At 37.0% G+C, this 17,042-nt stretch overlaps 1 protein-coding gene and 1 pseudogene across 1 annotated transcript; one reads left to right on the forward strand and one right to left on the reverse strand.

Annotated features, from left to right (window-relative positions):
* Nucleotides 1-9,247: 9,247 nt before the first annotated feature.
* Nucleotides 9,248-10,180, reverse strand: LOC116587734 (U2 small nuclear ribonucleoprotein A'-like). The gene has a single exon (XM_032338321.1). The coding sequence runs from the start codon at nucleotides 10,151-10,153 to the stop codon at nucleotides 9,386-9,388; it is 768 nt and encodes a 255-aa protein (XP_032194212.1). The 5' UTR covers nucleotides 10,154-10,180; the 3' UTR covers nucleotides 9,248-9,385.
* Nucleotides 10,181-15,475: 5,295 nt separating this feature from the next.
* Nucleotides 15,476-16,671, forward strand: LOC116589314 (annotated as a pseudogene).
* Nucleotides 16,672-17,042: the final 371 nt, after the last annotated feature.

Raw genomic sequence — 17,042 nt, forward strand, 5'->3', positions numbered from 1 at the left:
GGCCAAAATTAACAAAACAGGAAACAACATGTGTTGGAGAGGATGTGGAGAAAGGGGAACCCTCTTACATTGTTGGTGGGAATGCAAGCTGGTGCAGCCACTTTGGAGAACATTGTGGAGATTCCTCAAGAAATTAAAAATAGACCGTCCCTATGACCCTGCAATTGCACTCCTGGGTATTTACCCCAAGGATACAGATGTCATGAAAAGAAGGGCCATCTGTACCCCAATGTTTATAGCAGCAATGGCCACGGTTGCCAAACTATGGAAAGAACCAAGATGCCCTTCAACGGATGAATGGATAAGGAAGATGTGGTCCATATACACTATGGAGTATTATGCCTCCATCAGAAAGGATGAATACCCAACTTTTGTAGCAACATGGACGGGACGGGATATTATGCTGAGTGAAATAAGTCAAGCAGAGAGAGTCAATTATCATATGGTTTCACTTATTTGTGTAGCGTAACAAATATCATGGAGGACAAGGGGTGTTAGAGAGGAGAAGGGAGTTGGGGTAAATTGGAAGGGGAGGTGAATCACGAGAGACTATGGACTCTGAAAAACAATCTGAGGGGTTTGAAGGTACGGGGGTTGGGAGGTTGGGATACCAGGTGGTGGGTATTATAGAGGGCATGGATTGCATGGAGCACTGGGTGTGGTGAAAAAATAATGAATACTGTTTTTCTGAAAATAAATAAATTGAAAAAATTTTTTTAAAAAGCTGTAATACATTTCTCCTTTATAAACATCTTTTTCTCACTTTTCTTCTTTTTTTTTTCTTTTTTCACCCAGAGAATAGTTTTACATGTTTCTTTTACCTTTCTTAGTAGATTAATCTTTATACCAGAAAAACATCTTTAACTTTTCATTTGCTAAGATTCTTCTAAATTTGTAGATAATTTCAAACCAGTGACAAAATATTAGATTTAGAGGCATAACTTAAGATGATCTGGACCCCAACTTTTTCCCTACAAATCACAAAATTAATACAAAGAAAGGGTACATGATTAGCTGTGTATCATAGGAAATAGAAGATACCAGTCATGAATACTTGAAGAAAATCTCATTGAAAAAAAACAAATGACAACTTTTGAGGATAATTATATTTGGTAGTATTTTAGATTAAATATTCTTATATATCTTCCCTATCTTCTATCTCAGCATGATGTAGTCCTTGGTCAAATACAAAAATATATGCATATATTGCTGACTCCCAAGAAATCTCTAGGAGACTGAGGTTTTCAGAACACAGTGAATTATTCACAGTGGGCTGAATACTAAATACTAAATGCTAAATACATCTGGTAATGCAGCTCTAAACCAAACGTTCTAAGGAAGTATAAGGGAGTCATATCTTTAATATTACATTTATAGATGTAAAATTGACAATAAATTAAAAAGAAACAGGTGAAATTAATCTGTTAATGTATTTTATGAAATCTCATATAACTAAAATATTATTCAACTTATATGAGAACTTATATCTTTTGTATTTATTCTGCTCTTATTCATCATTTTATCTTTTTGTTTTTCTGTGCTGTGTCTTGATTATTATTATTATTTTTTTTTTTTTGATAGAACTTCTGGCTTTCTAATTCTTCCATCGGCTGAAGCTAATACTCATCAGCTGTTTGACTCATCCTTTAAAATTTTATCTTTTATTTAGTTTTTTTAAAGATTTTTATTTAATATTTTACAGAGAGAGAGAGAGAGAGAGAGAGATAGCGCATGCGCACAAGCAGTGGGAAGAGCAAGAGGAGAGGGAAAAGTAGGCAGCCTGATGCAGGGCTTGATCCCAGGACTCTGAAATCATAAACTGAGCCAAAGGCAGATGCTTAAATGACTGAGTCACCTGGGCACCTCCTCCAAATTTTTTTTCTTTATTTTTTTTTTAAGTAGGGTCGATGCCCAATATGGAGCCCAAAATGGGGCTGGATGTCACAACCCTGAGATCAAGACCTAAACTGATATCAAGAGTTGGATGCTCAACTAACTCAGCCACCCAGATGTCCCTATTTTTTAATATAGTTTTAATTAAATTTCTATTTTCAGAAGTTCCTTTGATTTCTTTTCATATCTGTTTTGTTTCCATGTCCTTGAAGATATTTTCAAACTTGTACTATTTTAAAAATTATTAAGATGTGTGTATGCGTGTGTGTGTATGTGTGTGTGTGTATCTTGTAACTCCTGCCTGATGTCTTTATGGGTGTCTTTCAGCTGTAGATATTTTTCATTTGCATTGCTCATGACATTTTGCTTTCCTATTGTTTATTTTTTTATTTGATTTCCTTCTTTTTTTTTTTTTTTTTTTTTTGTGATGTTGGCTCCTCCCCAACTCTTTTTTTATTTTATTTTATTTTTTTTTATTTTATTTTTTTTATTTCCAGCATAACAGTATACATTATTTTTGCACCACACCCCGTGCTCCATGCAATCCGTGCCCTCTATAATACCTACCACCTGGTACCCCAACCTCCCACCCCCCGTCCCTTCAAAACCCTCAGATTGTTTTTCAGAGTCCATAGTCTCTCATGGTTCACCTCCCCTTCCAATTTCCCCCAACTCCCTTCTCCACTCTAAGTCCCCATGTCCTCCATGCTATTTGTTATGCTCCACAAATAAGTGAAACCATATGATAATTGACTCTCTCTGCTTGACTTATTTCACTCAGCATAATTTCTTCCAGTCCCGTCCATGTTGCTACAAAAGTTGGGTATTCATCCTTTCTGATGGAGGCATAATACTCTATCCCCAGGGGTACAGGTCTGTGAATCACCAGGTTTACACACTTCACAGCACTCACCAAAGCACATACCCTCCCCAATGTCCATAATCCCACCCCCTTCTCCCAAACCCCCTCCCCCCAGCAACCCTCAGTTTGTTTTGTGAGATTAAAAGTCACTTATTTGATTTCCTTCTTAATATTCTTATCAAATTATCTGAGATGGTAAAAAAAAAAAATGACTTCCGATATGACTACTTCCTATGATTACTTGTTTTTCCATGTGAAGTGCCACTACCAGTCTCGTATTTTTAATTCAAAGTGTGAGATTTGGTCTCCAGATCCACAGACTGACTACTTTATGAAAACTTTCGAAGAAGTATTTCCTTTCTGATTACTGCTTTGCTTAGTACTAAAGGATTTTATTTTCTTTTTACCTCTTGTGTGACACTGTTGGAGAGGAGGGTAGATTTTCCTCTTACTCTTGTTAGTGGTATGACCCTACAGTGACTCAGCTTAATGTGAGCATTGCTATTATAATCATTCCTTCCTTGGCCTGGCTTGTGGTTTTAATTACTGTCTTTCTTGCTTCCGAATATCAAATATCAAAATCAGAACTTAAGATTGTGGAGGTTTTTTTGTTTATTTCAATTGACAACTATACTACATAAAGGGGTTCAAGAAGTCCTTTTCTTTCTGATTTTTAGCTTTCTCTTAATTTGGAGCCTGGTAACTCCTCACTATCTTGGCAATTATTTATTTCTCTTAAATAACAAAAATTTTTTTTGTCAAGTATTTTGAATTGCTTTGGTAGGAATAATGCTCAGAATAGCTTGTCATATTGCAAAAAAATGGAATTTCAATAGAAACTCTTATATCTTGGGGTGCCTGGGGGGCTCATTCATTAAGCATCTATCTGTCTTTGGCTCAGGTCATGATCCCAGGGTCCTGGGATTGAACTGTGAATTGGGCTTCCCGCTCAGTGGGAAGATTGTTTCTCCCTCTCCCACTCCCCTTTCTTGTGTTCCCTCTCTCACTGTGTCTTTCTCTACCAAATAATAAAATAAAATAAAATAAAATAGAAAAAGAAACTCCTCTATCTTTGAGTATGAGTAAAATATATTCAGATTCTCTGAAAGATAGTTGAGCAGTATTTTATAATTTCAAGCATGGTTATAACCTGAGACCAAACAATTTCATGTGGAAATACGCAGGATAATTTACACATACAATATGTTGTACAGTAATATACAACATAGTCAACTGTTATATTTATAGTTGTACTGTTTGTTAGAACAAAATGTTGAGATAATCCAGTCTTTGACTCTGTAGTACACATATTGCAGGGATCATGTATAGAGAGGTAAATCAACACATATTTCTTGTAATATTCACAGAATGGTATATTACACAGCACTGAAAATGAATGGACTATTTATGCATTAAGCAAAATGGATAAATTCCAGAAATATAATGGTTTTGATTGAAGCAAATCTGAAAAGTTTGAGGGGCCATTTTTATAAAACTCATTAAAAGTAGAATGCTGATATTAATAAAATTCAAAATATTGGTTACTTTTGAAAATAAAAGACATAAACATGGGAGAAACACATGGGTAGCTTCAAATATTGGTAATGAATATTCTAAATTCGAGTTTATGTCGTGGTTGCAAAATTTTTTCAATTTATTTTCATATTTTATAACTAGCACATGTATTTATAACTTATTATATATGACTTTAACATGAACAGACATGATTTTGTAAATATCCATAATTGCATGATTCGTACTAAAAACTATTTGAAATTGTAGAGTATTATTGCCTCTCCAAGGCATCAAATAACTGAGCATTTAATGTAGTGACTTTATAATCAGGACTTCAAAAAACTCTAATAGAATCTTATTCCTCTTAACCTAAAGATATCACTGTGTTATCACACTGTTTTGGACTGGAGTTCCAATCTATTCTCTAATCAGTTTGGTTGTTACCCATTTCCTTATTCAGATATCTACATTTATAAAATATATTCTACATTAGTCTGGGAACTTTAATCTGATTATTTCAAGTATGGTCACACAGAGAAAGGAGAAAAGAGATATGATAACCATCTCTTTAAACTATGGCTTATCATATCAATTTATTCCATGTATTTCAAGCAAATCACTTTTGTAGGATATATTATCTATGTCAGTTAACTAGAATGAACATGTTAATAAAATGGTCTTTTGGATTCTACTTACGTTATTGCTACATAAATGTGGTTGTTGAAATTTATAGAGTTTAACTTTGTTAATATAAGCTGGTGGTTTGCCTACCATAATAGGCAATATATTAGAATATCTCCATGCAAGTAAATGCAAAACGTCTTGAAGATTTTGTCCACCATGAGGGCACAACAGCAGTTCAGATCATAATAGTGAAGCTATTCACCCTAATTCACTTCAATCAGAGAATTAAGGAGACAGGCAGAGTCAGGGTTTTTTCCCTTGACTTTTACAAAGAATTTATTTTAAATAGAAACAGAAGAGTAGAATCCACCTCAAAAAAATATGTATTTTGTTATATAATTTCACTTCCATTTTTATGTTTTCTTACCCTTTGAAAAGAATCACTGCATTATAATATTATTTTCTAAAGGAAAGAGTTTGATTTTGGGGAACCTGGGTGGCTCAGTTGGTTAAGCAATGCTTTCAACTCAGGCCAAGATCCTGAAGGCCCAGGACCGAGTCCCTCATTATGCTCCCTGCTTGGTGGGGCGTCTGCTTTTCCCTCTGACCCTCCCCCCTCTCATGCTTTCTCTCTTCAATTCATTCTCTCTCAGATAAATAAATGCAATCTTTTTTTTTTTTTTTTTAAAGGAGGTGTTTTTATGTGGGGTTTTTGTTGTTGTTGTTTTGTTTTGTTTTGCTTTTAGAACTTGCCTCAAGATGAGGGATAGAAAAGGCACAAAGTGTTCAGATTTTCAAACATAAAGTAGTTTTAAAATTGCATTTGTCTCTCTGATGGAGGCATAATTCTCCATGGGATATATGGATCATATCTTCTTTACCCATTCATCTGTCAAAGGGCATCTTGGTTCTTTCCACAGTTTGGTGACTGTGGCCATTGCTGCTATGAACAGTGGGGTACAGATGGCCCTTGTGTTCACTACATCTGTATCTTTGGGGTAAATACCCAGTAGTACAATTGCAGGATCTTAGGGTAGCTCTATTTTTAATTTTTTAAGGAATCTCCACACTGTTTTCCAAAGTGGCTGCACCAACTTGCATTCCCACCAATAGTGTAATTGGGTTCTCCTTTCTCCACATCCTCTCCAACACAATTGTTTACTGTCTTGTTGATTTTGGCCATTCTAACTGGTGTAAGGTGATACCTCAATGTGGTTTTGATTTGAATCTCCCTAATGGCATGATGATGAACATTTTTTTCATGTGTCTGTTAGCCATTTGTATGTCTTCTTTGGAGAAGTGTCTGTTCATGTCTCCTGCCCATTTTTTGACATAATTATCTGTTTTGTGTGTGTTGAGTTTGAGGAGTTCTTTATAGATCTCAGATATCAGCCCTTGTCTGTAGTGTCATTTGCGAATATCTTCTCCCATTCTTTAGGTTGCCTCTTTGTTTTGTTGACTGTTTCCTTTGCTGTGCAGAAGCTTTTGATCTTGATGAAGCCCAAGAGTTAATTTTTCCTTTTGTTTCCTTTGCCTTTGGAGACATGTCTTGAAAGAAGTTGCTGTGGTCGATATCAAAGAGGTTACTGCCTATGTTCTGTTCTGGGATTTTGATAAATTCCTGCCTCATGTTGAGGTCTTTCATCCATTCTGAGTTTATCTTTGTGTTTGGTGTGAGAGAATGGTTGAATTATATTCTTCTGTACATAGCTGTCTAATTTTCCTAGCACCATTTATTGAATACCCAACTTTTCTATCAACATGGACAGGACTGGAGGAGATTATGCTGAGTGAAATAAGTCAAGCAAAGAGAGTCAATTATCATATGGTTTCACTTATTTGTGGAGCATAAGGGATAACACAGAAGACATTGGGAGAAAGATAGGAAAAGTGAGTTGGGGGAAATCGGAGGGGGAGACAAACCGTGAACACTGAGAAATAAACTGAGGGTTTGGGAGGGGAGGGGGGTGGGGGGTTGGGTGAGCCTAGTGGTAGGTATTAAGGAGGACACATATTGTATGGAGCACTGGGTGTGGTGGATAAACAATGAATCTTGGAACACTGGGGGAAAAAAAAAAGAAATCACTAACTAATAAAAAAAATTGCATTGTCTCATAGGAAATAATTGGTGACCTTGGTTACCTTTCTCAGTGTATAAATATATCCTCAGTACCACAATAAACCCCCTAAATTTCATAGACTTTTATTTATTCTTTTCCTATCTATATTTCTATATAAGTTGTAACATGTGTTATGTTTGTACAAATCAATTAAATCATATCTGAGATGACTGGAAAGCAAACAAACAAACAAGTAAAAAGGTAATATAGAACATTCTCTTGTCATGATTTTTGTCAAACTAAAACCTCACTCAATACTATGAGAAGTATTGGGGCACCTGGGTGGCTCAGTGGGTTAAAGCCTCTGCCTTCGCCTCAGGTCATGATCCCAGGGTCCTGGGATCGAGCCCCGCATCGGGCTCTTTGCTCAGCGGGGAGCCTGCTTCCCTCCTCTCCTCTGCCTGCCTCTCTGCCTACTTGTGATCTCTGTCTGTAAATAAATAAATAAAATCTAAAAAAAAAAAAAAATACTATGAGAAGTATTGACCATTTTGCAGGCATCCCATTATTTTTGGTAGCCAGTTCCCTTTTGGGAGTGAACAAATCTCCTAAAATGGACCCCCTAAATTGAATTGGTGCAGGGTACCTAAATCTCTTGGCTGTCTTTGAAAACAGGTCTCCAGTGTAGCACAGCAATGTTGCTGTATCACCAATTGAAAAATTCCAATTTACTTTCCTCTTTAGATCTGCACAAAGAATGAGTCCACATCAAATTGTTATGATCAAGAAAGATATTGCTTGTAACAGTCTTTCCTAGTTTAAAAATGACTTCGCTGGGGTTGAAAAGTAGTATACACCTCAATAATAAAAGAACTAGGAGAGACTGAAATGACTCAGAATGAATTGTGTAAGACTTCAGTTATAACTGATGAAAGTAAATTAACAAAAGAAAGATAGTAAATAAATATAAAGAATTGTGTATGTGTGTGTGGATTTGGGAAGAGTAATATAAATGTTAGTGCATATGCCTAGCTTTTCAAAAAATTCCATCAGTGAGAATATATTTCTTTTTTGGCAACCTTATTTTAAAAACACATGAAGATGAAGATTCTGTGTGACAAGTAAAAATTCACTATATTCTGTGGAAATCACATAAATTCTGGGATTTGAGCAGGTCTGTTTACTGAAACACTGCAGATTTTTTGATAATCACTTGAATATCTAAATTTGGAAACAACTCTTTCTAATTAAAAAAGTCAAACCTAGTTCATCTAATTAAAAATATTGTTCATTTAGGGACTTGGTCCTTCCTGAACATTTTCTCTAGCATAATTAAACAAAAAATTCATGTTTTTTTTTTTTTTTTTTCCTTTAGGGTTAACCAAGAAATCTTTAATATTTCCCTCAACTCAACTAAACTTTAGTTCAGCTTCTTCCTGACTATAGGTCCATGGACTCCGTTTTCTTAGAGCATTACTTTAGACACTAGCAATTGTAAACATTTTCTCTACTTTTTTGAGATGTTAGTTCTCCTGTAGCTCAAGGATGTCATTTTCAAAAACTTGGGAGACATCCTTTTGAAATCCAATCACTGAGAAAAGTAGTGTCACCTTCTCCCAGTTTCTGTGGGAAGGCAGCTGCCTAACTTCTCTGGTATGTACAGATTAGCAAACAGAAATGGCCTAATCACATTGGCCAAGCTTCCGCCCCAAAGTCCTTCAATATTTTACATTAGCTTGCTCCAGTGTTTAAAAATCCTTTCTTGGGGTGCCTGGGTGGTTTAGTCAGTTAAAATCCGACTTGATTTGGGCTCAGTTCATGATCTCAGGACCTCAGGGTCATGGGGTAGAATACCAAGCCTCTGCTCAGTATGGAGGCTGTCCATCTGTCTGTCTGTCAGTCTGTCTGTCCCCTGCCGCCTGCTTTCTCTCTGTCTTCAAAATAAATAAATCTTTAAAAAAATTCCTTTAAATTCTTTCTTTTGTTTCAGCAGTGCTGAGTTCAATCTGTCCTATTGGAATAATCTTGAATTCCATTGCAATTGTCTTTTTTTTTTTAATCTTGAGTTTTATTAAGAATTTAAAAATCTAAACATTTTATAGAGGCCTGGGAAGCGTACTCAGAAACACCGCCCTCCGGCATTTCCAACATCCACACGTCCATATACCTCACTGCACTGCACCTCCCCACCAAGACAGGCAACTTGGCAGCACAGTGAATGTCGCTGTGTTTTTACTATTTGTAGAAAACTGGCATTTAGATTTAAAAATTAATAATATTACAAAATTATCAGCAGCAGTCTTAAGCATTTTAACAATGCTTATGAACTCCACTTTGCTGACCCAAACAAAGCTATTATTCCAAGTTCAACAAGCAGGACTTGTCCCAAGGAGGGATAGTATACATCCTGCAGATACTCAGGCTACATTGTTCAGGACCCATTTGTGACTGTGTCTTCTCCCATCTCCTCTTCTCCATCATCAGTGGGACCTGATCTGCATTCCCTGCCAGGTATCTGCCCAGACTGCAGCAAGCCCTTCAGCCCCTCCACTTCAGCCAGGGTAGACGCATTCCCTATAGCATTCTTGATTGCTTCTACATCTCCTGGAGATGGCCCACCTTTCTTCTTGTCAGTTGGCAAACCAGCACCTGGGTTGAAAGTTTTGCTTCTCCTGGCAATATCCTTTGCAAGTTGTGCACCTCGTTTGTCCTTGAACATTTTCTCTGCTTCCTGACGCTCTTTTAGTTTCACCTTCTGGAAATCCAGTACTCTGACTTGCGGAAATTTATAAATTACATACAGTCTGTAATGCTTCTTATTTGTTATAGGATTTCTTAGAATACTTAGGTAAGTCAGTGATTTGAGAGATGCCAAAGGGTCCAAATCACCCAGTTCCACAAGACTACTGTTGGTGAGAATGAGTTCTGTCAGACAGGCTAGAGCGTGATCAAGTCCCTCACCTATACGGCATATTCTATTGTTGTTTGCTAACAATGTTTTCAGTCTTCTTAACAAAGGAAAACCATCCAGTTTCCTGATTTCATTGTCAGAAAAGTCAATAGCATCAAACTGGTCTAAGGTAGCACCTAGATTTTCAATGACAGGAATTTTATACCCCCGGAGGTCCAGCTCGCGGTCCCGCACGGCGTTGGTGTACTGAGCCGCCTGTTGGATCAACTCTGCGGTCAGTTTCACCATCCTGCCGCCTCCCGCTGCCAGTACCACGGCCCGCCGGCTCTTGAATAAAACCCTGATTACTACTTTAAATAAGTGTCTGTTGCATTTTTTTTTTCTGACAGTTAATAGATATTAAGTGTAAATATTCACATAAGAAAACATGTTTTAAGGAATGAAGATTAAAATATTATATCCCTACATTGTGTATTGCTTCTTACAAACAATATTATTTCTACAACATTTTTAAATGTTGCAAAAAGCTTCCAAAGACATTACTTAACTTAATTTTCACAATACTTCAGTAAGATTGATAATAACAGTATCATTGGGCTAACTTTTAGACATCTGAGACTTGAATTAGTTGTCCTGCCTGAAATTATAGCACAAAAGAGCCCTCTGGAGTTTCACTAGAAGTGAGCATTTCTTGGGTCCCTTACCTATTCCTCATGTATCCACAATCTCCAGGTTCCACATCATAGTTATCGTTAATGCACCATTCACATAATTGTTGAGTCACCCAGATTTCTATCACCACAAGAACATGGTAAAATTGTAATTTCACTGAAGTTCTTTGACTTCAGTTACTGTGTTTTATACCTTACCTTAAAAAGCCACATTATTTTATTTCCATGTAAATTTATGTTATCTATATGTTAATCCATTTTGACAAAGACTAAACTATGAAGTATATTTGCTTCTTATATGGAGTCCAGAGACTGACACAATTTTTTAAACACAACAGGCAATCAATATTGTTGAGTGGATGTATTAATGAAGTCAGACTTTTGAGAAATTGTATCTGTATTTCTAGAATGTTCAGGACAAGGTTCGCACACTATTGATAACCAAAAGCCAATAAATATTGGTTCAGGAGAAAAATGATGATTGTTCAGTTCCATGTTACCAAGTTTTGAGTGTAGCATCCATACAGTAAAATATTCCCTAAAAGAATCTACTTCCTTACTTTTATGGTGTTTTTGTTTTTTTTTTAAACAGCTTATTTGTTAACCCTATATGCCAATCACTATGAATGAGTTCAGAAGGGATACTCTAAGGTGCTGTAGTCAGAGAGAACGATAGAATTAACTGCACAAGAAACACTGTGACATTCACATTTATGAGAAAAGTGAACACAAGAAGAGTTAATATGTGCAGAGCATCTTTTCATTTAGTTTGTGATATTTTTATGAATATGAAACTAAGAAAAATGAAGATCACTAATCTAATCCATAGAGGTTCTTGGGTACTAACACAGGTTTCATTGATCCCAGTATCTAACCTCATTCTACTGTCTAGATATTTTCCTCATTTTGCCTTAAACCCAAACCACGATTGTACCCTTCACACACACACACAGTTTAAATCCTCCAACCAGTTACGTCACTGAGGCAGAGAAAAATTACATACAAACAGGACACTCAGAAAATAAAAGCAGGTTGTGGATATCTGAAGTACTCAAAATGGGAAAAATGAATATACACTAAATACATGCACATATATGCATACTTTTCCATGTTTATATTAGAGGAAAATCTCTATTATTTTCTTTTATACTACATACAACTCTACTATGACAATAGTTCACTTCTGGTCACTGAATGTGTTAGTTTTTCTCATACCAGGCAATTCTGCAACAACAGCTGGGTGTCCCACAATTTGACTCAATTCTGATGTTGTCTACCTACAGATTGCATTGGATCTCATAGATTAAAAACTCAGTCCCAGGAGACTCCCCTGCCAGCCATTTCGGATGCCAATAGCAAGTCCAGGTTGCCATCTGTGCTTCTGATCAACCAGCTATAAATCAGAAGTTATTCATGACTCCCTCCTAAGGTTCAATTAATTTGCTAGACTGGCTCACATAACTAAAGAAAACATTCATTTAATAGATTACCAGTTTATTATAAAAGGATATAAATCGCTATCAGCCAGATAGAAGAGATGCATAATGCAGAGTATAGGAAGGACTGTGGAGCTTCTGTGCAATAAGAACATATCACTTCTCTTGCATTTGTACATGCTCATCAACCTGGAAGATCTCCAATTCCCATCATTTTAAGTTTTTACGGAGGCTGCATTACATAGGCATGATTGATTAAATCACTGGCCATTGGTAATTGAACTCAATCTCTAGCATCTCTCCTCTCCCTGGAGGGTGGGGCTCAAATCTCCAACTCTCTGGTAAAGATTGGTTTCCCTGGCAACCAACCCTCATCTTGATGTTATCTAGGGGCTTTCCAAAAGTCACTTCCTAAACTTAAACTGAGGTGTGGTTGAAAAGTTCTCCTTGTGAATGACGGAAGTCACTCCTGTCACTGAAAACATTCCAAGAGTTTTAGGAGTTTGGTTCCAAAACCCAGGAACAAAAACTGTGGGCCAGGTCTGCATTTCCCAAGGCAGGAACACCATCATCAAAGTCATTTAAGCATTCCCTATTATACCACATACGTACAATACATATGTATATTGTGTGGTATATGTCTATGATTTTTCCTATAATATATATTAGTAATTCTTCAAAAATAGTTATTTTATTCAAAAGATACAGATATTATAGACTTCAACTTGAGAAAATCCTATCTAATAAATAAAATAAAACAAAATGAAATTTACATAAGAACATGTAGGATAAAACAAAACAAAACAAACAAAAAACTGATTAACAACCTCTGATACAGTCTGTTCAACTTCCTGATAGAATTTCCACTGAAGAAGAAACTCAAATTATTATTTTTTATGAGAATATTTGAAGGGGGTTGTCAAAGTAATTCTTTTATGCCAAAATTTTGGGAGCATCCTCAGTTTTAAGCTAAGTGCTTAAATACACCAAAAGCCAGTACTAGTGAAAATGTCAAAACAAACTCCCTGACTGTAGGAAGAAAGGAAGAGAGGTCTCATTGACTGGCTTTATTTCCCTTTGTCTTCTTGTAATGGTCTAGCTGTTGGTTAAGGTTTGTGGTTTATTATGGTTATCGGAGACAGAATAAAATAGAAGCAGATTGTGAAATATTGTAAAGGGACAGTCAAAAAAGCAGTAAAATTTTCTAATATCCTACCAGAAAGACTAGATTTTTTCTTGCTGTTCTTGACCACATAACCTTTAGAGAGAGAATGTCTAGTAATGGCAGCATTTTCCTTTAGTAATAAGATAATATATGATATCTATCACTTACAAATACACACACACACACACACACACCCTTACACCCTACAAAATCATAAAGTTGAAATGAATAAAGGTAGCAAAGTGCTAAGTAATTCTGAAATTATTCATTTTCTGTTACTGTGGGACAGAATGGAATAGGAAGGGGTGGGACAGAATGTCCAATTTAGGATGATGAAGTTATTAAGAGGTTTCTTGTCTGCCTACATTTCAACAGAACTGTTCTTTCTATATATACGGGATAGGTATATAGAAAGAGAGATGATAGATGATGGATAGGTAGACTTTTGTACAGAGGCAAGTTTATCTATCAATACACACACATACACACACACATGCTGATAACTACAAAGTAAAATCATTGGTCATTCATGCTTTTAGGTTAGTTACTTTATGAAATAATTACCCAATTGAGATCAAATTAAGTGATACTGAGACTGGAGAATAGGAATGGGAAAATAATAAAAATATGAATGAATGGAAAACATATGGTAGTGTAGTCTGAACTTCTGTATGCTAGTATAGTTCTGAACTTGATACTCAAAGAGCTATCTTTACCATGGCATTCAGTGTCTTTCTATTCTGTTGTTGAGAATACATATGATTAAGATGATTTCTATCATCTGGGGTCCTTGAATAACATAGACTTTTTAAGGCATCCACATAATTCACCATACAATGATCTGAACTGATTTTAAAACATCCATCAAAAAGCTTAAATGGCATTTCTGGGCCATGTTATGGACCTTTTTACTTATTGCCTATATGTAAATTTCTTGTTTTGAAAGACAGTAGCATTTTATACGGTTTTTGCCATCTGAATGATAAGTGCAATTTTGTACAATAAAAAGGATTGCTTTGAGGCAGTTGAGATTTAATTAAATTCACTGAGCTTTGTGATTAAAAAAAATGCTATTCCTAAAACTAGAATGCACACAACACATTCCAACATTTTGGAACCAATATTAGACTTCTCTCTTACTTCATTACAAGTCATGACAGATGATTTGAAAAGAAAGCAACATGGAAAATGTATCAATTTTGACAATAGTTCAGAATTCATAGTTAGCATCAGTATTGTGGATTATTCAAATAAGTATGTGCTTCAATATTTACAACTAAAATGTATTTAAATTCTCAATTTAATACTACTCTTTTATATACTCTGGTCTTATACTTATCTCTATCAATTAAAAAAGTAAATATTTAAACATATGCTTCCCATTTAAGATATAAAAGAATTTTATATCTTCACTTGATTGTAAACTCTTGAAGTCCTAACACCATACCTTATATTTCTTTCTTTATTTTGCTGGATGCTTATCATAGTATAATCACTTGGCATATCCTTGCTGATTAATTGACTGATTGCTGTCAAGTTCTCATTAATTATTCATCAAATTTCAACGGCATTTTTCCTCAAAAAGATCAAAGAGTTCTACAGCAAACTGCAAATTTATAGCATTTAGCAGTACAGAGTTGAAAATAGTAAATCCAGGGAGGATGTAGGAAAAAAATAATCAAAGGGATGAGGAAGGACAAATGATAAAATCAATTCAACACATACTTACTGGTTATCTAATTTTATGCATTGGACTACATTTCAAAATCATTTTGCCATGGGAGATGATTTTAGTACACTGGTGGAAAAGTAGAAAAAGTCTTCTCTATTGCCCAGTCCTCATAGATTTTGTCTGGATCCGTGTAGGTATGCTTCCGTTCCAGCTTGAAGCCTTGCTTCAGTTTTTCAGATTTCTGTGCAATGGGTCAGAAACTCATGCTGCTGGTGCCAAACAGTTCAGCTAGAGAGAAAATATATGCGGCCAGGGGTTGGGGGGAGCCTATAAGCAGGGAATCACTTGACTACACAGAAGACCCTGAACCCTCATTACCCCACATTTTAGGCCAGGCATAAATGATTTGTATGCAGCATAGCTAAATTTCCAGTAAAGTCGCTCCACTCTCAAAATGCTATACAAATGTATGTGCTGGGAAAGGAAGGAATGAGGGAGAGGGAGGGCACATCTATTCCACTATGTAGTAATGGAAATTGCCTGCTCAGAGAAGTGTCCCTGCAGCATCCGGTCTGTCCTAGTGACTTATCTCATGCTGCTGAGATAGCTCTCGCCTAAGTACTGGCACAAAGAGTGAGGGTAGAAAAGGAGCCTCCAGAGTCAACCATGAACAAGAATAAGAGAATTCAGAAGCCAATATTAAATTGTCAAACTAAATCTTCTGGAGTAATGGGGCACTACAGGAATCATTACATTACATTTCTGGAAAACTTCGTTCAGCTAGTTTTGACAGCGCTTGATACCGAGTAGCAGAGCGTTGGAGCCCAACTACCAGCCACTCTGCCCTTGGGTAGAAAGGCATTTATATTACAGTTCGGCAACACTGATACCACTCTTGCTCGTATTCCTGCGTGCTTTTATGACTGCACATTTTCCAGTGAGGAAAAAGCCTGGGAATATCATTTCCTATGGCAAATGGTTGACTTGTTTGTATTATAAACACGGTTTGGAGATTTTGAGTTGCTTTAAATACTTAAACATTTACTTGTAAGTGTTATTCTGAAACAGGTATGTTGTCTAATATAAAAATATTTTTAGATAATTCCCAAATCCTCTTTACATTGATGCTATCTAAACCAACATAGAGATCACCTGATCATCTAATCACTGAAGAGATTATTATAGTCCTAATTGATTTTATAAGTTGTATTTACCATTTAATTTATAATTTATCTTACCTGTTTACATTATTTAGTTTCTGATTCGTCAGAATTATTCCACCGAGGTGGAGGCCGCCGTCAACCGTCTGGTCAAACATGCATCTGCGGGCCTCCTACACCTACCTCTCTCTGGGCTTCCATTTCGACCGTGACCATGTGGCTCTGGAAGGTGTGGGGCGCTTCTCCCATGAGTTGGCAGAGGAGAAGCGCGAGGGGGCCGAGCGTCTCTTGAAGATGCAAAACCAGCGTGGCGGCCGCGCCCTCTTCCAGGACGTCCAGAAGCCGTCCCAAGATGAGTGGGGGGAAAGCCTGGACGCCATGGAAGCTGCCCTGGTTCTGGAGAAGAGCCTGAACCAGGCCCTTGTGGAGCTGCACGCCCTGGGTTCTGCCCGCACAGACCCCCATCTCTGTGACTTTCTGGAGAACCACTTCCTGGATGAGGAGGTGAAACTCATCAAGAAGAAGGGCAACCCCCTGACGAACCTCCGCAGGCTGGCCGACCCCCAGGCTGGGCTGGGCGAGTATCTCTTCGAGAGGCTCACCCTCAAGCACCACTAGGAGCTCCGGAGACCAGCAGCATCCTTTGAGGGGGCCTCGCTGACATCCGTGCCCCAGCCTCTCCCTGCAGCCAGAGGCAGCTTTGAGCCCTCTCCCAAGTCCTGGACCAAATGGAAACAATAAAGCTTTTTGCAGCAACAAACAAACAAACAAACAACAACAACAAAAAAAACACCTCTTACGACCTGGTGTAAGCCCCCTGTGCCAGTCTCCCGAGACAGATTTAATGTTTCAGAACCTGAAAGCAGCTTGTTAGTCAGAATTCACACAATGGCTTCAATACAAAGTGAAACAAATTGTGACACCACAATCTCAGACCAATACACGGAAGAGATGGAAATTTCTCTCTATCCGTGATTTTGACAGTGTTAGAAGGAGCACAAAGCAGGGAAAAGCAGGCTCATCCCACTTAGTGCTGAGCTCTATGGAAAAGCAGCATGTGTAACCTTAATTTC

Source organism: Mustela erminea, chromosome 4 (assembly GCF_009829155.1).
Source record: "Mustela erminea isolate mMusErm1 chromosome 4, mMusErm1.Pri, whole genome shotgun sequence".
Classification (NCBI taxonomy): domain Eukaryota; kingdom Metazoa; phylum Chordata; class Mammalia; order Carnivora; family Mustelidae; genus Mustela; species Mustela erminea.

Bases quoted from the DNA above. Each gene is read 5' to 3' on its own strand.
- LOC116587734 (XM_032338321.1), bottom strand. From the start codon at position 10,153: ATGGTGAAACTGACCGCAGAGTTGATCCAACAGGCGGCTCAGTACACC.